General features: G+C 39.4%; 1 protein-coding gene across 8 annotated transcripts in view; it reads right to left on the reverse strand.

Moving 5' to 3' along the window:
* Positions 1–23,376, reverse strand: part of SCN8A (sodium voltage-gated channel alpha subunit 8) — a 192,284-nt gene that overhangs the window by 80,955 nt on the left and 87,953 nt on the right. For 5 of the 8 annotated variants that reach the window (XM_083169475.1, XM_083169472.1, XM_083169474.1 and 2 more), the window contains exons 3-7: positions 21,119–21,238; positions 19,263–19,351; positions 17,548–17,676; positions 11,160–11,251; positions 3,279–3,500 (exon numbers count right to left, since the gene is read on the reverse strand). In XM_083169475.1, coding sequence (XP_083025601.1) covers positions 3,279–3,500; positions 11,160–11,251; positions 17,548–17,676; positions 19,263–19,351; positions 21,119–21,238 — 652 coding nt within the window. Of the gene's footprint in view, positions 1–3,278; positions 3,501–10,956; positions 11,049–11,159; positions 11,252–17,547; positions 17,677–19,262; positions 19,352–21,118; positions 21,239–23,376 lie in introns of all 8 variants that reach the window. The other 3 variants (XM_083169477.1, XM_083169473.1, XM_083169471.1) reach the window with 1 other exon arrangement.

Here is a 23,376-nt window from a genome sequence, read left to right on the forward strand (position 1 = left end):
AGCCTTCAATATGTGCGTCTGCGTCCTAATCCTAAATTGAACTAACCTTTCCATTTTTTGGTATCCTAGGTTCTATAAACAATGTAAACTGAAATGAATGCAATTAGCTTCCTCTGCATGTGAAACAGTCTATCACTCCAGGCTAACTGCTGATCAGAAAAAAACTCTCAGAGAGCGCAATATTGAACAATAAATCATTTATTATAAACTGAATCAGAATAAAATAAAACACAATTCATTAAGGACAATAAAAATACACAAATACATATAATAATAATAAAAAATAAAATTAGAAATAAAATTAAAAACAGCCAATCAATTCCACCAGGATGAGACAGTAGATCCTCTTGAAGTAGTTTTAAAAAATGGCTTAATGATCCCTTTAATTAACGGCTGACCAGCACTTATTGTTAATTATTGATAATGTGGGAAATTGCCTTCTGATTATAAAAGAGGGGATATCAGTCATCCAATGTTTAGAGAAAACCATCAATTTAGTTAATTCCAGTTTAAATCAGGGGGACACTCACAGTAGGGCCGGTGATTATATAGGTACTGCTGATGTATATGAGCTGCTGTCTCACGCAGAGTTAGCCATATGGCATCAAGAGGGCACAGTCACGAGTGGGTAAGCAGGGTATCGACTAGATCAGTGGTGGGCAACAGGCGGCCCGCGGGCCGGATGCGGCCCGCGAGCCGCTTAGGTCTGGCCCGCCACTCTGACACATATTAGTATGACAAGCGGCCCGACTATAGCCGATTGTCATTGACTTTTGAATGCCGCCGACGCCGCGTTAATGTCCGTCTGTGCCTGCCGCACACAGCATTACTGGGAACGTGGGAGGGGACGTGATGACGCGGCAGCCGCCCCCCAGCCATTGGTTGGCGCGGCCGTGTCACCGCGTCCCCTCCCACGCTCCCAGAAATGCTGTGCGTGGCAGGCACAGAGACTCCAAGAAATATTTAAAGTTTCTCCACGTCCCCTCCCAGGCTCCCTGAATCTGTGCAGGGCGGGCGCAGTAGGAAAACGGCTGCTAAGTAAGGTGCCTTCCCGAGATATAGTGCAGGTTTGTACCGAAGTACTGCGGCGGCATTCACAGGACTTAATTCTTTAAAAGAAAATACAGACCATACTTTTAAAGAATTAAATCCTGTGAGTGCCGCCGCAGTACTGTGGTACAAACCTGCACTATATATATTGTATATACAAGATATGTGTGCGGCCCTCGAATATTTTCTGGTTTTGATAAGCGGCCCCCCAGCCAAAATAGTTGCCCACCCCTGGACTAGATGGATACACGATCAGCAGACCAGGGGTGAGCCCGCAAGATTAGTGACAGGGCATCGAGAGGGCACAGTCACCAGCGGGAAGCAGAGTACCGTTTAAGAGGAATTGCGATCAGCGGACAAGGAGACCCAGGTCTACACCGGCGCCGGTGTCAGCACTGTGTTGTGACCACAGCTGTGACTCACCCGGTGCTCTTGATCTTTCACGCTAACAGCCACAGGGGATCAGTTGGTGTCCGTCACTCGTTTCAGAGCTGTGCAGGCGGACGGTCTGCTCCCGACACTGTGCTTATTGATAGTCTGCTGAGCTAGACGGCTTGGAGGTGTCTTTGTCACAGAGTTAGATGGTTTCCTCTGATGGAAAGATTGGCGAGTAGTGGTCAGTCCAATATCCTTAACGCGTTTCTCCGCACTGGGGTGTCTGGAGGTTTCATCAGAAGGTTTCATCAGAAGACTGATATCGCCTCTTTTATAATCAGAAGGCAATTTCCCACATTATCAATAATTAACAGTAAGTGCTGGCCAGCCGTTAATTAAAGAGATCATTAAGCCATTTTTTTAAAACTACTACAAGAGGATCTACTGTCTAATCCTGGTGGAATTGATTGGCTGTTTTTAATTTTATTTCTAATTTGATTATTTTTATTATTATTATTATTATTATTATTATTATTATTATTATTATTATATGTATTTGTGTCTTGTTATTGTCCTTTATGAATTGTGTTTTATTTTATTCTGATTCAGTTTATAATAAATTATTTGTTATTCAATATTGTGCTCTCTAAGACTTAACTCTATTTTTTTCTGTCACTTAATCCTTGGTAACACTCCAGATTACCATTGGAGCTGCATATATATTTATAATTAATTAGATGGTCTTATATATTTTTTAAACTGTTATATATTTTTTGCGCCTGATTTGTTTCTATTATAACTGCTGAACACCACTTCTAAGCAGAGGAGGCTGCAGAGGCAGGGACAGTTCAATATTCAAATAGGGGAGGCACAGCAACTGCCACCAAATGCCATAAAAATAGACTCACTAGCAGTTAGTGGTGCTCCCCTATTTGAATTCTGAACTGTGCTACAACCCCACCTCTGGAGTCGCCACTGGTTATAAGAGAAGTAACAGGTGAAACAGTGTTGTGGAGGGTTCTCTCTGCACACAGTCCGGTGTACTGTATCAGTAATGACGTTAGCACTAGTAAACTGGACCTTACAAATGCACAATTAAAAAACTGCTCATTAATATGAAATGTTCATCAGTTTTAACTCTGTTGATAATTGGTGGTTGTTTTAGTTACTTTGTAGGGATTGTTTAGCCTTTACCTTGGAAATGAAGTAGGCAAGCAAGTCTCAGAGCAAGCATGAAAGAGCGATGCCCATTACTAGCAATAAAACCAGACCTAGGTGCTACTCTGGGCACCTTTGGTAACTCTAAGATTTTAGAGAAAGCCAAGTTAAAACTAAAAATCATGAAAAAAGTTATATCTTTGTTCCTAGTCACATAAATAACATTACAGCTGGGATAGCAAAACGAGTCTGGTCTGCATCTCCACAGCAATTGGTTTACATATTGTGGCACAATGTCATTATCATGACTACTACTTTGACCTTTGTAACTAGAGAGGGTTCTGCAGCCATATTAACTGATCTCCCCATCTCTCAATGATCCTTCTCAATTAAATGTTATTGTTTTTTATTCATACTTACCAGACCTGTGATTCCATCACTGGTCAATCTGTGATTCTGCTCTTTGATTGATACAGTATTTTCACTTGTATAAAGAACAAAGCTCTATTGCCAACATAATACAATGGGCTACATTTGATAGCATATTATAACATAATGTACTGTAGCAATATAACATACTACAATGCACGTTGCTTATTTCTATTTTTTCTAGCAGCCTGTTCTCAGTAGCATCAAATACAAGGATAACAATACAACGTGCAAGATGTATAAATATAAGGTACTATAATACATACTGTCATTGTTAATGTATTCAACAAAGTCAAAACCTTTGCTGCCATTGGCCAAATATTGTTCGTCCATGTTGATTGGCCAAACAACACACTTCCGCCTTAAATGACCCATGAAAAGCTGTAGACCGATTAAAGCAAAGACACTGAGGCAAAACACTGTCAAAATCATTACATCCGACAATTTCTTCACAGACTGTATAAGGGCACCCACAATGGTCTTCAGACCTGTAGAATGAAACCAACACAGTTTTTAATCCTACAAATGTAAGGTCTATGAGACACTTTCTACGATTATAGTATAAATATTTTTATACTTAATAAAAATGAGTTACGTCCATTTCATCATTTATAGTATGCTTCTCCTATGATTTGCAACTGAATGAGGCCCAATTTGTACCATCTCTGAGCTGGAGGATATAGAAGAGTCTATTTAACAGGCTAGCTAGCGGTAATGTGGTTACTAGCATTGTGCAGCACCATACAGAAGGTCTCATTGCAGCCCCAGCAAAAACACCATTCTTAAGCAGATATTTTCTCCCTCTTACCAGCAGCCTAACACTGCCGGCAATGGGTTCTGGTAATATACGCATGTCTGGCCAGCTGCCAAGCATTTACATAGAGATCTGATCCAGAGTAGAGTCAGCAAAACCTCTATGGACTTTTTGGTCCCCCATTGCTGAGCATGATTAATGCCATCCTAAGATATGCTTTTGCTGCTGGTTATATGGGATGGCAGAAACCACTGCAAAATATGCTAGCAATGGAAATATATCTCTTTAAATTGCAAGATGAGATAAGCTCGTTATTTGATGTCAGCTTCATAAAAAGACCCCCCCTACTAAAATGATTATCTTTTGCAGCCTTCAATAATCTCGTCTTGCACACTGAAAAACAAATATCACTGGTGCGTCTATACTTTAATTACAAGGAACGTACCATCACTATGCGCAATAACTTCTGCTCCCCCATAATCTGCACCGTCTGACCACATTCACTACGTGCCCTGGCAGAACTCTAAACTCTTATTTTCTGAGCCATTTCCTGCTTAGTAAATGTCCTCCACTGATTCTAATCTTCAGTTAATGAACTATACTTATTTTTCCTAAGGCTTTCATCTTACTAATGACTGATGCCGTTTACTCACCAGGTTGATGAGTTGTACTTGTGGCAGATACTCCGATCTATCTGAAGATCGGTAAATGCATGCACACGTACCTATTGTTGACCCGATGTGTTATGCCGGACGTCGCAACTGATTTACATGTGATTACACATTTACATGTGCTTGCTCAGTTGTGATGTCTGCCACCAGCAGTCACAGCAGCAAGTGTATGGTCGGCCATCATGATATACACCCAGCAATGGGGTCACAATGTATTAGCCTATATATGGGTTATTCAGTACCCAGCATTACCCCGAGATCCTGTAAAAAATTGTTGATTGTATTCCACACAGGGGGCCCTAATTATCAACTTTTACGGTATACACCCATTTTCAGTTGGTAAACGCAAATATTAGGTTTCACCTGAATGTATGGGGAACCACAGCACATATGGAAGTGGTATCTCTGGGGATTGCTCTATTGCAGAATTTACCAAGGCCTGGAATGGGAAGCATTCTGTAGCTTGGCCCTATAACTAATGCTATCTTTACATTCCAGAACCATTGGAACCCATAGCATACTCTTCACAGAAATGACTTTACGTGCAATGGTGCCGCGGGGTCACGACAGAGATGAGACGTGATTGCATTAGCAATCACTTCCCTATTCAAGGCTGTTTGCTTTCAGAGCCCAGGTTCTTTTTCAGAGCCCCTCTGTAGGCGAATATTAATACATTCTCATGATCATTAGTTTCCTATTGTCTCGATAAGCGGCGCTCTAAAAATGTCATTATAATAAATTATAATGTCATAATTATTAAATATCCCCCTTGATCTTTTATGAGCACCTCATCTCAAAAAAAGTTCTCTGCTAATGAAAAAACAAAAGCTAATGAAAGTTGCAATCGAGAACAGATTAATAGGTAATTAATCATATAATTATTCAACAAAAAAACTATAATATGGTTATAACATGCCAAATTTCTTCCAACTCTTCCTAACTTTGCACCACATTGTACAGGCTTTTGCCATTACTGTCTGCAATGTACAATACAGTACCGGTCATGTATATATGAAAGAAACGTCGAAGAAAATGCTGCAAAGACATAAGATAGATACTGTAGAAATTGGCATCAAAGCTATATTATTAGTGGTGATGCTAAATGTGCGCACAGCATAAGCAAAACATGCGCAGAAGTACAAACATGCTAATAGAAAGATAAAGCATAGTTCTATTTCTAATCCAACAACTCTATAGACAAATAATGGCAGAAAATAGTGATAGAAGGAAAGGACAATGCATGTTTCCTGTAATAAATTAACAGGTAAGAGACTGATCTTTATGGAACCAGGCTGGAGCAATGCACATGGTCCTTCTACTATAGCAGACTGTAGCGCATGCTCTTTTCTATTCGGATGTCATCCCTATGGGAGTTTGTCCACTACACCGGCATCTGTCCATAGAGATCAGTCATTTCTATGTGAGTGTCTGTGATCTGTCTCTTCCCATTCACCTGCCATTCATAGAATCAAGAAGAGAGATGTGTAAATTACACATATTTGGAGAAGTCCTAAATTGTAGAATCTTCAGCAGACAAATCAACAATAAAACAAACGTTACTGGTATTTTTGAAGGGGAAAAAAAAAAAGCCTTCCATATTAACATGGTGCGGACAGCATGGGTGTCGCACAATCAATAGCAACCTATTAGCAAGTAGCATTCATCCTTCTAATGCAAGAATCTCTGATTCGTTTTGGTAAAAGTTCCTCTGCTATTTGCAGAAGTCCTAAAGTGCTTCTGTCACCTTAATTGTTTAAGCACACTATAAAAAAAACTTAAGTGAAAATATTTTATTATATTCTGTATGTATATGGCTTATGTGTAATAAGGATGTGAAATATAAATCAAATATGGCAATTTGCTGAACGTACAGTATAAACTGGACCAAGCTGTGAAAATCGGGGTAATGTCACATTCCTTCTGTACGTCAGACGGATTCAGTATGAAATCCCGGCGGTCGGGATCCCGGCGTTCAAAATCACGACGCCGGAATCCCGACCGCCGAAATCCCGACAAGGGGGGAAGTGGATCGCTGCGCAGCGGGCCTGGAGCCTCGCTACGCTCGGCACACTAATTTATTCTCCCTCCAGGGGTGTCGTGGACACCCACGGAGGGAGAAAGTGTCGGGATTTCGGCGGTCGGGATTCCAGCGTCGGGATTCTGAACGCCGGGATTCTGAACGCCGGGATCCCGACCGCCGGGATTTAAACTGCATCCCTGTCAGACAAAGGGATTACATGGCACCTTATTAACTAAATAAACCATAAATACAATTAATTAAAAACATATTTGCTAAATTACTACTTCGGAATGGCCAATTTACCTAGAGGGAGACTGAGAGCAGTTAAATAAAAGTTCACGTTTAATGGCATATCCATTGGTGACATCCAATATAACTAATCAAAATGAGCACAGTGACATTTGAGCAGCATGACACAGATATTCCAAATATCATGGCTGCTTTATTACATTCATGGTCAAAGGTCACATGACTTGGTTCCCAATGTTATAAGAAGGCTCATTTGCATCTGCACAGTATCATGTTTTCTCCAACAGAGTAATAAAAGAAGAAGAACCTTCACCTTTCCAGTGCTACAAAGAATATTGTATGGGCTTCTTCTCTTCTCTATAGTCTCGGAATTGGATAGGTAACATCAAAGCTCTGTAGATAAGTTTTGAGTTGTAGCCAGGTTTATAGTTTACACTTAGCATATTAAGATTTGTCTAGGATTCCAGGTAATGTTAATGCCAGGGTTCCAGATTGAGTAACTCACAGGTTCTCAACATCGGTCCTCAGGACCCCCACACAGTGCAGGTTTTGCAGGTCTCACAGAATCACAAGTGAAATTATTAGCTCCACCTGTCGATCTTTTAAAACGGGTCAATGAGTAATAAATGCACATACAGTAGCGGGTGACCTGGAAAACGGGAACTGTGTGGGGCTCATGAGAGCTGAGTTTGAGTACCCCTGCAGTAACCTGGACTAATCTTTGACCTAATTAAGGTTTAGGATTTGTTTTCAGGTTTGTTTGTTTGTTTGTTATGATTATCCAATATGTATTTATGTAATGCACTATGGATCTATTTTAAAGGCTTCCTTAATCAGACACCCCTACAAAAGAAATACATTTTTCTGGTGGGCCTTGGGTAATTTCATCTTTTCTATATAATAAAAGGTTTTGGGGGTACATCATAAACTAATAAGCAAGATAAAGCCCACTATAACTGCATGCTATAATATACAGCTAACAACAAAATAAACCATGGGGTTTGTTAATGGACTGTTAAATACGTAAAATGCCTAAGTCATTATTACTTTATAAATATATTTTTAGATATATACTGTAGTATTGTCTTATTGTTTTCTTATATATGTGTGTGTAAATAGGTGACAGATCCACTTTAATTAAGTGATCAAGAAGTTTTTTGCTTGGTTTATAATTGGCATTTCCATAAATGGATCCATAACCTAACTTTATCTTACCGTTACAGACTTCAATTTTTTAAATACTATACTGTATATCTCCTATATTATATAACACATCAACAACCAACCGACTGAATGTTAACAGCAAATCATAGCACTTGCTTACTAAATACACCCATAATTAAGTTTCATTAAATACTCAGTAGCTAATGGTTAGAATTTAAAAAAATTAAAAAATTTTAAAATTGGACTTGATAATATTTACATTTAAAACAGTAAAACGGTCACAGCGATTAAATGCATGCAAAGTTAGCAGTCATCACAAACTAAGCATACTGTTCCATGAGTAGGAGTCAAGCTGGGATTTCAGTATTTTCATGCAAATCATTTAAACTCCAAGGCTGAGTGCTTTCATGTCGCATATTTGTAAACACCAATGTTTACTACAAATGAAAAATAATTTACCTGTTTATGAAAAAAAGAGTTGATTATGCCATGCATGCTTGGATATATCAGTAATCTGGATTTCTACTTATTTGTCCAGCACAAACAGCTTGTCACAGACAGATTATCAAGTATATATATTCTAACATTCCGTATGAGAATATTAGGAATAAAAGTTTTCTATATCTAAATTTTATTTACACTGTATTGTATTCAATCGCATAAGATTTGCTGTGTATGGGCAGTAACACCATACAAAACAATGACATAACATACGTGTATAATGTTTCAAACAATTTTGTGCAATAAAAATAAGGGGGGGGGGGGCATGTTTTTCGCTTATCATCAAAGATATCTTTAAGAAAATATTTAAATCCCAACAATATTCATGTTCCAAGAGTTGGATGCTACCAAACTAAAGTTATTTAACATAATACAGGTCCAGTATCCCTTATCCAAATATCTGTTATCCAAATTATTCCGAAAACCATACAGCCCTGAAAGTGAATTTTTTTATTTTTTTGCTAAAAGCACTCTGGGGACATCTGTAACAGTACTACTGGTGACATGATATGTAACTGGCACTACTGAGGACATTATACTGTACAGATGGAGCGCCTCTCCATCTGTACAGTATAATGGTTTTCGACTAGCCTATCCCTCCTCCTAACCTCTTTTGATCCTCCTATCCTGCCTCCGTTCCCCTCCGTTCCTACTTATCCTATTGTTTTTCGTTCGTCCACCCACCTCCTTTTAGTATGTTAACTCTTATGAGCAGGGCCCTCCTTCCTCACGTACTCACCCTACCTCATTACCTCACCTGTGCTCCTGTCCTGTTCTTCCCTTCCTCTACTTCATCTTCAGTCTCCTCGACAATTTTGACACCTACTTCAGAACTGATGCTGATTTTAGTTCTACCAGCTATACCCCTATTTATACTGTATTTTTCAACACACCCTGCACGTTACCTTGTAATTTGTTTTTTTTTGTTTGCTATGTACGGCGCTGCGGACACTTTGCGGCACCTTATAAATAAACGTACTACTACTACTACTACTCTCGCTACTGCTCCGCCAGCGCCAGAATCCAGCCGCTGGCGATCGCCAGCGGAGAGGCGCCCCATCTGACTGAGACGCGTGTGCTTCTCACATGCACGCGCGTCTCAGTTTCCCATCGGCGGGGGGGCGGGAACCCTGTCCGTCTCCGCTTCAGGGAGACGGACAGGGTTAGAGGGGGGGGGCGGCAAGGCGGCGGGGACCCGGGGCGACCCTAGGGGAGGAGGCAGGGACCCGGGGGGAGCCCCGTTGTAAGGCGACGCGCGTGCATCTCGTACGCGCGTCCCCTTATGGTGGGTGGCGGGTGATGGCGGCTGGCGAATCTTCCGCCATCCCCTGCAATAGCGAGGGGCGCTGCATCTGTATGTAACTGCCACTAAACATCTGCAAGAAAATGATTGCTCTGCATTTTAATTCATTGTCTGAGATAGTACACAAACTTTGTTTCATGGTTTGAAACCTTGTTTTATGCAGAAATAAAATATATTTGTGTGTATTTCATTTGTTTGATGTGTTTGTACAACATAAATGCAAGATATCTCAAGATACATCATTGAATTATAAAAATATTCTGAAATACGGAATAATCCGTTATCCAAAATTCTTCTGGTACCGAGCATTTTGGATACGGGATACTCAACCTGTAAGTGATATTGTTACATAGGAAAGATACAAATGGTTATTGCTCATATTTACTTATTTTTATATTATTTTATTGTTTGACATTGTGTTTACTTCTTACCCACTGGAAGTCATCCGGAGTCCAGGTATTGTAAGATCCAGAACTAAGTAATCTTTTCTAATTAAATAAACTGTAACATTCATTTATTAAAAAAATATATAAATTTCATGTTTCGTTGAATTACTGGATGTTAGAAAACAAGTAGCACTGACTGTGGCTGGTGTGCTGGAAATAATGCAAGATCACTATTCTCATTTTTGCAGTGCCATATATTTGTATGTCATCTTGGACATTAATTGTTTTATATTTTGCCAAGTTAATCACTTCTACTTATATAAAAAAAAAAAAGCCAATGATTCTCTGAGCCATGCAACAAATGTAATCCGTCTTAACCTTAGGCTTGGCAGTCTTGGTGTATAAAGAGGATAAATAAACGTGGACCATATGCATGGTGACACGGGAACATGGGGGTACCTTGAAAGATATTTTGCCAGATTACAGGTAACTAAAAGTTATTGGAGGTCACTTTTGATAGAGTGCTACAAAGCAAAAAACACCCAAAAGTTCTGCCCGGAGCTTTCAATTGCTGCCACTACCCTGTGCACTTAACGCTTTGGGGGTTACCACACAGGGAAATTGGCTAGTAATTGAACAGCTCAGGGTGAGGATGACCCGTGTCTAATTGAATCTGCCCCATCCCTCATCTTGACAAATCTGATGCGCTGAAACACTCTGTTCATAAATGACCATCCAATAATGCATGGGGGCAGTATGACCTGCATTCCCCAACCTCATGTGCATTAGAAGAGGGCAGACTGCAAAGCCTGTCAAAAATGTATTTGTACCATTTTTGAAAAGAAACTGAACAACGTATGTAAAAGATCAGCCTTAGTGTTTAAATTGTTTCTCACCTGGAATGACAGAGATAGTTTTCAAAGCTCGGAGAACTCTGAATGTTCTCAGCGCTGAGACATTCCCAAGGTCCACAAACTCTGTCACATATCTGCAATAAGGGAGGTCACACACAAACACAATGACAAAACACAAAACAGCTACACAGGAAGTACGTCACAGGGCCTAACCAACACCTAACATCAACTGCAGGCCACCTTACCTGGTATTACAGATATAGTTTTCAAAGCTCTCAGAACTCTGAAAGTGCGTAGAGCTGAAACATTGCCTAGGTTTACAAACTCTGTTACATACCTGCAGAATCAAATCAGAGTTACTTGTAATGTTGGAGATGGTTTTATAGAAGATCAACAATAACCACTTGCTCCCAGGGGATCATTAAAGGACTGCTACTCCTAAGATGCAAGCCATCTCTTAGAAAAGGTCTACTATTTGTGTGTGTGTGTGTGTGTGTGTGTGTGTGCGTGTGTGTGTGCTTGTGTCTGTGTGTGTTTGTATGTTTATGTAACATAATATTTGTGTTTGTCTGCAAGCTATTGTTCCCTGGTAGTCTCTACTCTAATCGACGGCCTGAGTCAGGAGGCACTTCACTAGTTTTAGGCTCAAATCATCGGAATCTTGGACCAGCCCAAAAAATTGGTGGCCCCCACAGAATGAGAGTAATGGGTACTTTTTAACAAGGCACTTCTGATTTATGAGCACATTGTTATCTTTAGTAAAAGTAAACAAACAGAATTGCAATAAAAAAAATGCATATACTCAACCTCTGATAAACTGACCTGCACTATAAAATTATGCCTCAAACACAAGTTGTCATTTTTGGCATCTTTTTTACATTCTAGCTAGACCGGCAACTCTCTACGTCAAGTGGGCTGGACCAGTGTTTGCAGGAAGTGTGTAGCCACGGCCAAAATACAGCAATTGTAATGGTGCAAGTTGTGAACTGATGATAATGAGAGCTGCATGGTGAGTTGATTGGCTGAAAATGACTAAAATACTTATTAATGCAAATATGTTGAAACTGCGTCCTAAGAGTCAAGTTAAACTGCAATGAAAACTCATTTAACACAAATCAAATAAAATATGTCTATTCTGTTTGAAAGGGGGAGGCAGCCCTTATGTTTATGAGTGCTGCCATACAGAAATATCGGTTTCTTGCTAAATTAGCATTGCACATATTCCAAGGCTCTTGACTACTTATTAACGTTACTGTAATGTGTACACATTACAAAAACTGTGATGTTCAGCATGTTGTGTACTCCCTGCCAAGCCATGGATTCTGTGTCATTCCCAGCACATCTGTACATGGCAAGGAAGGGATTCGCAAGTAGAATAAGGATGCAAAAATGCCACTTATCATCTGACACATTTTGCTATTACCTTTGCTTCCAACTGTGAATGTGGCCCACAATTTACCCAGTTGTCTTTTAAGTTAAACAGAATGTAAAATGTTCACAAATTTGGTTAAAAGGGGCTCTATCCCAAGAGACTAACTGGCTTAGGGACGTCATTCCAATACTGTTGGATAGCAGAAAGGTGACCTCTTTCCCATGGTGCTCTAAGTTAACCTGAATATGACCACTTGAACACCTGATTCAACTGTTAAGTTGTGGTAGTGGTAGTTACATGGGAAAAATATAGATAGATTCATGAGTCTTTACAGCTGTTACTAAAGGTCACATCCAAATGGAAAGGTCCTATGGTCTTACATCTCTGCATTGGATAAGCTCTGTACTTCAATGGTATGCTACCTACCTGTTTTCCTGCTGTGGGAGTAGTGTCAAACTTTATTGGTCTCATTGCACAATGCGCAAAAGGATCACATGGAAGCAATATTGCTTTTATGTATTTGTGACTTAAGAGGGACAGATATTAAGCTTTGTGTCTTCTTATCTGGGGCATGTTAGCATCTACGAGCACAGAAATAAGGAACTTGGCTGGACAGGGAACAGGCTGGTCCATAATTGCAATTAGTCGTGTAAATTTTTTGCCAAAATTCGCAGCAGTTTTACAGCTTGATATTTAACCCTTTGAGTACCAACGTCTCTGTGAGAGATGTTCAAATATCCGTTAAAAATGCCACTGTCGCCCACATTTGTTATATAAATTCAAATAAAAAAATGTTGTGTAAAAAACATATCATATTTCTGTTATAAGGCGATTATTACGGGTAATATGCTGAATAACAATATTTGTTTGCCATTTTTTACACCAACTTTGACAGATTCACTTGGCACTCAAAGGGTTAAAAGAATGAAAGAACTGAATGGACATCTTTTTTTTATAGCTGTTCAGATGACATCTAAGGGCAGGCTGTATTGTGATGTGAGTCTGGTGACCATGCCAAATTGTCGACATGGTGAATGGGTCGACACTGTCAAAAGGCTATCAAGGAAATGGTTGATATCTGAAAAGTTTGACGTCATTTTTTCATGTTTTTGTTGTTGTCAGTTTGTATATTGGAGTACAAGGACTCACAATTAGTGTACAGCGCACCCTTGATTGGTAGACTTCCATTGCTATGTTTTTGGGAAATTTCCATTTCCAATTTGGTGTCCACATGGACAGTAAAATAAAAATGAAACTCAGAAAAACTCATGATTGACTCATGTTGACTTTTTCACTACCCTATCTACTGATTGGTTGTATCGACCTATCGTCAATGTCGACCTAATATATGTCAACAAACAGTGGTCAACCAATTGGCTGTCGACACAAAGTCCAGATCCCATAACAGATAGGGGATTATAGAGAGAGACTTAGATTTGTGTGAGTTATTTTGTTTCTGTTCAGGGAAAATACTGACTGCTTTATTTTTACACTGCAATATAGATCTCACTTTGAAGTAAAACCCCACCCAAATCTAACTCTCTGCACAAGTAACATCTACCCCACCTGCAGTGCAGGAGTGAACTAGAAAACCCCCCACAGTTCTTAGTAAAAGTATGTAGTGGCAGAATTACATACCAGATATACAATTATCTTATGAACCAATTTTTTATTTTGTTGTTGTTGTTGTTTTAAACTTTCATTTATAATACCAGAGATAATAAAACAAAAGTAGAATAGTATACAGACGTATGATATGTGGGGTGAATTTAATAGGATGAGATTCAGAGAGTGAGAGATTTGGTAGATTTTTTTTAAAGCGGAAATCATTTACACTGTCAAATCTAACTGGTTTTGCGGTGTAAAAGATTGATGATTTAAAAAAAACTGGAGATTTCTTACCAAATCTCTCACTTTCTGAATCTCTCATCCTATTCAATTTCACCCAAGGTGTGTACACAAGGTGCAATATTGTTGCGTAATATTATCCCCTAGCAGTCGCAACGCAATTGACAAAAGAACAACTAAAATGTGTGTGGGGGGGGGGGGGGGGGGGGTTCAGTCAAAATGTAGCAATATACTGGAGACAGTATCAATATGCATTTTATCTCCTATTATTGGTTAACTTCCTATAGTTGTCAGTTTTTGAATCATTGATGGACTGGAATGTTGGGTTTTAATTTTATCAATTATACAGTAATATTTATAGTATATACAGTAGCAGTTGTTTCCAAACTTTTTTCAATCATGGTGCCCTAGAGCAGGAATAGCCAACTCCAGTCCTACAGCTACCAACAGTTAATGTTTTCCAGATCTCCTCACAGAATCACAAGTGAAGTAATTAGCTCCACCTGTGGATCTTTTAATATGTGTTAGACAGTAATGAGTGCAGCTGTGTACCTGCGAGATGAGCTGGAAAACATGCACTGTTGGTAGCTCTCGAGGACTGGAGTTGGCTACCACTGCATTAGAGCAGTGGTTCCCAACCCTGGTCCTCAAGTACCCCCAACAGTGCATGTTTTGCAGGTCTCCACACAGAATCACAAGTGCTATAATTAGCTGCACCTGTGGATCTTTACAAATGTGCCTGTATAATGAGTGCACCTGCCGGGTGACCTGGAAAACGTGCACTGTTGGGGGTACTTGAGGACCAGGGTTGGGAATCACTGCCCTAGAGCATCAATGTAGTTTCATGGCACCCCTACACTAAATGTTTCCTATTGAGAAATTCAGAATAAAGTATTACATTTAAGTAAATTGTGTTTATATGTCATCCTTAGGATCAATTATGTGAGAAGGGACAGGATTTGCTTCTGTTTGTCCACATATGTTATGAATAACAGCCACCAGCTTCTGTTTTGTCTGTAAGTGTCATGAGGCACCACAGTGTGGTATCTAGTATAATTATTGAAAGTGTGGCTTGTCAGTGAAGGTAACATGCTTCTGTCTACAAAGACACTCGTGTCCAATAGAAAAAACTTGACACAGATTGTGTTTTCTCTAATTCTCATTGAGGACCTTATTGTGGTCCACACGCTACACTGTGAATTTTGCAGCGTTGCGTGTGGATTAAACACTGACTGCTGCTCGTACAGCCGCTGCTCCCCCCCCCCCCCGCGCACGCGCACGACTGCAAGTGGATGTTTTGCATAAACATCGAATGATTTGGAAAGTAAAGACAAAACTAAGACACTCTCAGGTGTCTTCATTTTGTGTGTTCCTTGTACAGGAAGAGGACGGGCAGCTGACATCTGGTGATGTCAGCTGCCCACCCCCGGCAGCTGTGTCACTGCCTAATTTCCATGGGAACGCTGGGCGTTCCCATGGGCTTATCCCCTCTCCGCCGCCTCACGTTCCCCGACCGCACTGGTAGGTGCGAATAGGATGGCGGACTAGCAGTGCCATGCCCGTTTGCACCCAGCGTATGCATATGTGCATTATGAAAACATTGCTCCCCCGTGCGAACACGCGGGGGAGCGAGTGGAACAGAATAAGGCCCTAAGTCTCTGTAACAATTTGCACAATACCAATAAATCATGGACAAACACCTGTGTCCTACATCCCAAACTATGGGTCTTATTCTAGTTCACTCTTTCTGACAAAATCCTTCTTAGATGGACAAAACCATGTGCACTGCAGGGGGCAGATGTAACTTGTGCAGAGAGAATTAGATTTGGGTGGGGTTTTACTACAAAGTGAGGTCTATATTGCAGTGTAAAAATAAAGCAGCCAGTATTTACCCTGCACAGAAACAAAATAACTCACCCAAATCTAATTCTCTCTGCACATTTTAAATCTGCCCCCCTGCAGTGCACATGGTTTTGTCCATCTAAGAAGGATTTTGTCAGAAAGAGTGAACTAGAATAAGGCCCTACTGTATGTGTGGAGAACTGTTGAATGGATGTGGTGTTATATTGTGATATGTTGTCCTGAACTGGATGAGGATTTTATATATACCTGGAAAAAAAATCTAAATGATACTATTGAGTTACATCCTGGCATACAAATATAGAAGCTTAAAATAACTAGTATATATGGTCTGCTCTTTCAGAATAAATAATATTATGATGAAATAATAACTGTCCTAAATAATGAAGTTGTCAGTGACTGAAAATGTGGTCAGTGATCTACTGCACCCACTATCGCAGACCACAGTGTTCCTTTCACACAAATTCCGTAGTAATGGGGGTAAATAATTTTTAATCTTTTTATATACACAAAAGTATTATGCAGTAATGAGCTGAAACAATATACAAAATAAAAATTTGTCAGAAGGGTTATATTCATATATAGAATTATTATAATGAATTACAGTGCGTAGGTCAGACATGGCCAACATGTGTCTTTCAGGCTGTTATGAAACTATCCCAGCATGCTTTACCAGCTGAGAGGATATGATGGTGCTTGTCGTTTCACAACAGTTGGAGAGCTACAGGTTGGCTAGGCCTGGCATAGGTCATGGTGCAGTGTGAGAAACTACATAAGCAAAAGGCATTTCAGTATATGCAAATATACTGGGCCATTGAAATTACTCTTTTATTTTTGCAAGATTCTAGGTCAGCCTGAAAATATGTGCGTGTTAAAAAAAATATACCATCAAACACATTCTAGTTTACAGTTGTAATAATGAGAAGAAAGGGTCTTAAGAACTCTCCCTAATAGATCACTTGAATTTTGCAAATTTTTGTTACATTGCATCAATTCTTAAGCAGTAATGGGAGTGTCTATCTGTAGGCGAAACATTATAGTGGGTGGGGCTACAGCCCTGCTGGAAATCTTTACCAGTAAAACTCCTAATTGTTTAATGCCACACACCTTGGGGGCACCTGCCTCCACTGTGTGTTGGTAGTAGAATACCTCCCACCTACGAAAATCTAAAAGTGCCTAATTTAGGAAAGTTGGGAAATATGGTATTCTTATACACTAAAATGTGCACACAGATGGTAACAAAAAGTTGTCCCATCAAAAGTATAGGATAACACCTGATTATTTGCAACTAAGGGCCATAAATAAAAGATTAAAAAAATGACTCCAGTCTCTAAGACCGTATGATGTTGTGACATAACATGTGCGCTAAGGGGCCACAATTTGGCATGTAAATGACCCTGGCATTCTTGTTCATTTACATATGAAATATTTAGCAATAAAACACAGTACTTCATTGTATTCTTCATTTATCACATTTGCTCACTATTACATTTCGCACATACAGTATATAACAAGAACAAGCTCAGCATTATAATATAAAGAAAGAAACTTACGCCATCGAAATAACGCTGAAATCTAACCAATTCCATGGATCCCGCAAAAATGTAAAACCATCTATACAAAAACCTCTTGCAATGATTTTCACAAGCGATTCAAACGTATAAATTCCCGTAAAGGTATACCTGTGAAAGCAACCATAAACATTAAAGAGGGCCAATGCAAACCAGTTATTTACACTACTATAAAGGACCATCTTAATAATCATCTTTCTGCCAAACACCCATGCTTGGAGTTCATTTGTACAAGGAGAGAGACACTGCGCAGTCAATGCTTTCTTTTAAATAAACCACTTATGGTGCCAATACACTATACAATTGCTGGGTGCGATGAGATGCAAGCTCCCGTCACTAGATCTCATCTCATTGCATCTTATTGCATTGCAAAATCTAGTCCAAATTGTATACAATCATTGCACCGTGCATGGGTACCTTTACAATAAAAAAGGTCAACATATTTGAAGTATTCTTATACCACTTTCACACTGCCTAAACGTTTTAAAAAATGGTATTTTAAAACGGTATTTAAAACGGGTCTGAGCCTTGACATTGCAGTAGATTACCATTTTAAATACCATTTATATACCATTCACATCAGTCAACCCGTTTTAATCCCCTCAACACGTTTCAAGGCAGAAAGCAGGGGACAGCCTATCACAGGTCTGTAATCTGTTGTTTTTTGCTAAATACCGTTTCAGAGCCATTCTCACTGCATAAAAAACGGCTCTGAAACGTGTAGGACTCTGCTTTTTAAACGTGTTGAAATACCGGTTATCTTTAACCGGTAAATCAACTCTGGCACTTTCCCACTGCAGCCTTAAATGTGTTGAAATGTGAAAAAAATGGCAATATACCGTTTTACAAGTGCAGTGTGAAAGGGGTATTATTCAAACTCTTAAAGAGTTTCTGTCACCGTGGTGATTGTAACACAATGCAACAGACATGAGTAGGATATTTATAATGTAGCCTATCTATAAAAGTTAGCTTTTGTTCAAAACAAATCTAATGTGCAGATTAGGGTCACCTCAATCAGTAGCACACAGGCTCGTTAAAATGAAGAAGTGGTCACAACAGCACATCCCATTGTAAATATGTTAATCCCTATCATGCTGAAGAAATTTAAGGACTGTTAATGCTACTGTACCTCAGGACTGTGGTATCTGGTATAACATACTGAGGGCATAGTAAATAACTATAGAAGATATGTTTATTGTCATAGCGTAAATACAATTGTAAAAGCAAAATTAAACAAAGTTTATAAGAAGCCGTATTTAGCTTAGTAAATTTCCCCCATATAGTACTATAGTAAAGCCATATAGTAAATGCTTGGCGACAGGTCTTCTTAACAGAAAATAAATAATTTTTTTAACGTTAGCTAACCAGACCTGCTGTTTTGTCTGCCGCAATATTGGTGCACTAGCCCAACATTGCAGGAGTGTGCCCCATGAGAGCATATTCAAGCCTATAAAATCATTGGCAAGCATGTTGGCGAATGACCGCGGTCACCTATGTGCTCTCACTTCCAGCTACACTAATAGCCCCACTAGAATTGATACAGCCGTATGCAAAATGTTTTAATTGCCCTCCAAGATGGTGTGATGGCACATTATAACTTTGCCCTAAAAATGTCCTTCCGCTTATTTACATAGCAAATTACTGTACATGTAACATTTCTTATACATACTGTACATCAATAAATTAGGTGTACTTACTCCACTTGTTTAGACCAGTCCGGGGGATTACTAAAAGTCATGAATACGCAGTTGGTCAAAATAGTTAACATAATGATCATGCTAAATACTGTATGCTGTAGTCAAGGAAAAAAAACTATTTGGGGAAAACAAAATGTCAAGCATGATTTAAATACCAGATTTCTTAATCATATGCAGTAAATGTTACTGAAAAGTGTTGAACGTGGGCATCCACTCTAATCTTCCTGCCAAATTCAGATCTGGAAACGAGGCAAAATTAATTTTTTTCCAAAATTGTGTCTCATGATATCGACTACATATATTATATGTCTAAACACCCTAAAGCCCCTAAAACCTACAGACTTAATGATAACTTTTTTAGAGGCAAATTTATCTCAAATGCTGACAAAGCATGCTGGAACATGCAGTAGCATAAGCCTATTCTGGGGTATAAAAATATGTAATACAAAATTATTATTTATGCATAATATTGAAAAAAAATGGTCTTCAACATTTCAGGTTAGCACGGCACGTAATCAATCACCAGGTGGGAGGATTAATTTTTTTACTGCCAGGGTACACAGTAATAAGAAATTATAATTGTAAAGTCTAGAAGGCAATAATTACTAAATGTGCCCCTTTGTCACAGCCCCACCACTGGGACAGAGACAGAGGTGGATCCGGGGGAAGGGGGTGATGACCCACAGGACACACCGGCCTTATTTATTGACCCTTTTGGCAGCCACAACCTTCAACTAAGTGACACTTCTCCTCCCTGGGGCCTAAGTTCTCAGGTGGCTCCGCCTCACTCAGGAGGGTGCAGTGAGTTGGGAAATAGGAGGGGGCGAGGGGCCATGACAATTTCAGGTGCCACAACTACGGGAGAGGGGTCGTGCCCAGGTTCTGACATTACTCAGTCCTTTGCATCTATTCAGCGCTGACTGTGAGAGGGGACAGGACCACACTGCTGATCAACCAATGATAGCTCCAAGGACATGAGCACGCATCCCTACATTTCTGGTGCACAGCTGCTAGGCTGAGATTAGGCTGCCTGCTGTATATTTTAGATACGCACTCAACATCTAAACACCTCTACAGCTAAGAACTAGCCACAATTTTTTATAAACCAGGGGCCAAGTGTTTAATAGGGTGCGAGAATCAGAAAGTGAGAGATTTTAGGAGGCTTTTCACCAATTTTTTTTTTAAAGCGGCAATCATTTACACGGCAAAGCCAGGTTTATTTTGCCACGTAAATGATTGCCGCTTTAAAAAAAAATGGGAAAACTCTCCCAAAATCTCTTCTGATTCTCATATCATTCTGATTCTCTCACCCTATTACATTTGGCTCCAGATGTCCATTATTTTCACCACTAGAAGATTTGTCATAATTAGCATCTATGATCTAAGCAGGACTCATGTCAACAAGCGTCATATACAGTACAGTATATGAACCAGTCTTATGTTTCTTTAACATGCATGGTAAGGAATGTTTGGCTGTGAAATTTTGACTTGACTCACAGGTACTAGTAACTAGTGAATTGTTATTTGGCTAAAACTGTACATTCCTATTAATGTAAACACACATGTTAAGAGAGTGTAGGATTGGTGCACTCATTTACAAGAGCCCATACAGCGCAGTGTGCTTCCCATAGTTCACCCGTAGCGTGCTGTCATAACACAGAAACAGGAACTGTCTGCAGTCTGCAGCTGAATCAGGAAAATACATCAGCATTGTACACATCATCTGTTGTGAATAAAATGTTCCTACAGTATAATATTGGTGAATAAATGTTTCATGTGTGTGAATGTTGCAATCCCTTCAAACTTTTGATATTTGTACCAACATAAAAAAACTATAGGTAAATGAAAAAAGGATATGAATGTATCAAAATTTTAATAGCTATTTTCCTTAATGGGTTAAAAGGACTTAAAATATACAAGGCAGGCGTGGCACTAAATCTGAAGATTGTTTTTCCACTGTTTAGAACGATAAAGGTCTGCAAAGGGGGAAAAAAGAGAAAAATATGTTATTACAAAACAAGATAATAAAATTCATTCAAAAATCTGTTTTTTTTTTCAGCATTATCATTACAGAGAATAGTATTTTAGCCTCAATAAAAGTAGGACATCTTAACATAAGCAAGCAAACAGTATGCAATTGATTCATTGATCACATTAAATCATTAAACAATTATTATATGAAAGTGCTTTTGCATCTAAAACTGACTTACTGTAAGTGAAAATTAGGTTTTATTACAGAATATCTGAAACTTAAAACCTATTCATATTATGCCCTACAATTCCCACTTCTAAATTAAAAATAATCCATGAGCCACAAGCTACAATTGGAGGAAAAAACACCAAGGGCAATATGAAATAACAGGCAAGGTGCAAGGTATTAACCCTCTGTGAGAGATGCACAAAATATCCACAAAAAATGTGTCACTCACATTTGTTATATAAATTAAAATAAAAAATTTGTATAAAAAATTATCATCTATGTAAATGTCTAGTGTCTGTGAGTCTCCGAAACACTGCCATCTGCTGGCAGAAAGTGAAACTACATCTCTTTCTAACACATGCAAAAACACAGAAGGTAGTAGACTAGCTTTCAAAGCTGTTGCTTCGAGCGGGTTTACTAGTATTTCCTATATAAGGTAAACATTACAGGACATTAAAATGAATAAAAATGTTTGCTTCCAAATTTCACACCTATTTTGACAAATTCCCTGGCACTCAAAGGGATAAGAAATTTCTGATACCCTGCCCATTTAAAAAAAAAAAAAAGTGGCAATCATTTACTGGTTGGTTTTACCTAGTCAAGAATTGCCATTTAAAAATGAGACAATCTCGCAGAAATAGCCAGCATTCACCTCGATGCCTATCACATATTGCCCCACAACTAAATAGCTAATTAGACTTTCTGAAGTAATTATAAGCCATTGCTTACAGTTCAGTAGGCTGGCAGTGAACAACATGGCAGCACAGCTATAAAGCAGTTACTTTCTATATTGCGACATCACATACTTATTTGTCTAATTTGCGGTGGGGGGGGGGGGGTGTTCTATTCAAACTCTGTCAATATTACTGACAGTGGAAATATCGACAGTTCAGTATTCAATCCGGGCCGGCAACAGCCATCCCTACCGGGACTCGCCTGCTACAGACTGTAATGTAAATCGACAGTTCAGTATTCAATCCAGGCCGGGATTCGCCATCCCTGCTGGGACTCGCCTGCTACAGACTGAAAGGTAATATTTAAAAAGTAGCAAAAGGACAAAAAGCTCATTTGATTTAAAGTTTTTATATAACCAACGTAAACATCAACATTAGTCTTGGTATAAGACAGTTAGGTATTGTTGGAGGTGTCCTCAGAAATCAAGTCTCTCCTGAATATATAAAAAGTCCCAAGGCGCCACCAGTATTTTTGCAGCCTCCACATAAAAAAAGACCACAGTATTGGGGCGGGCTTAACTCGCACCATCAAAAGTGGTGATTATAGGTGAAGTCTAGTGCCAGCAGGTATCCGCAATCTATCAGAGGGAGTCAACAGAGTCAGTGTAGGGTGCACCGTGGCCGTTCTAAACAGCGGTCCCGGCTGTGGGTTGACAACCGTGGTCAGAACATCTTTCAGACTCGTAACATAAATTGTTACATGGTTGATGATGGTTGATGATGGTTACATGGAAATAAATTATACATTTTTTTTACTGTTACGATGACTGCTGTATAAATGGCAAAATAGGGGGTCCACTAAAATTATTGAACATACATTACGTACAATGGAATGAATTGGTATCTTTCTGCTTCATTCACAGGGGAAACTGAAGTCCACTTACATTGGGGATAGAGTGAGTGTTAGCAGGAGTCGGCACTTTAAAATTTTTTGAAGTGTGGCAGGCTCCTCACCTCTATCCCCCCTCCCAGACTCCAGTCATAGAAAAAGTGCCAGAGGAGTCGGTTCCCTGGGATTTAGTCTTCTACAGGAGACTGTCATTTTTTTGTGTCATTTTATTATTATTATTTTTTTTTTTTTAGGCAAGAGGACAGGAGAACAAGATAGCTGCTGTCTGCCTGCATCGGGGGAGCCCCTGAACGGGTCCAGTCACAACCACATGCAGTGTTCCTCTGGTGG

This window comes from Crinia signifera, chromosome 2 (genome assembly GCF_055691185.1).
Source record: "Crinia signifera chromosome 2, ASM5569118v1, whole genome shotgun sequence".
In the NCBI taxonomy this organism is placed as follows: Eukaryota; Metazoa; Chordata; class Amphibia; order Anura; family Myobatrachidae; genus Crinia; species Crinia signifera.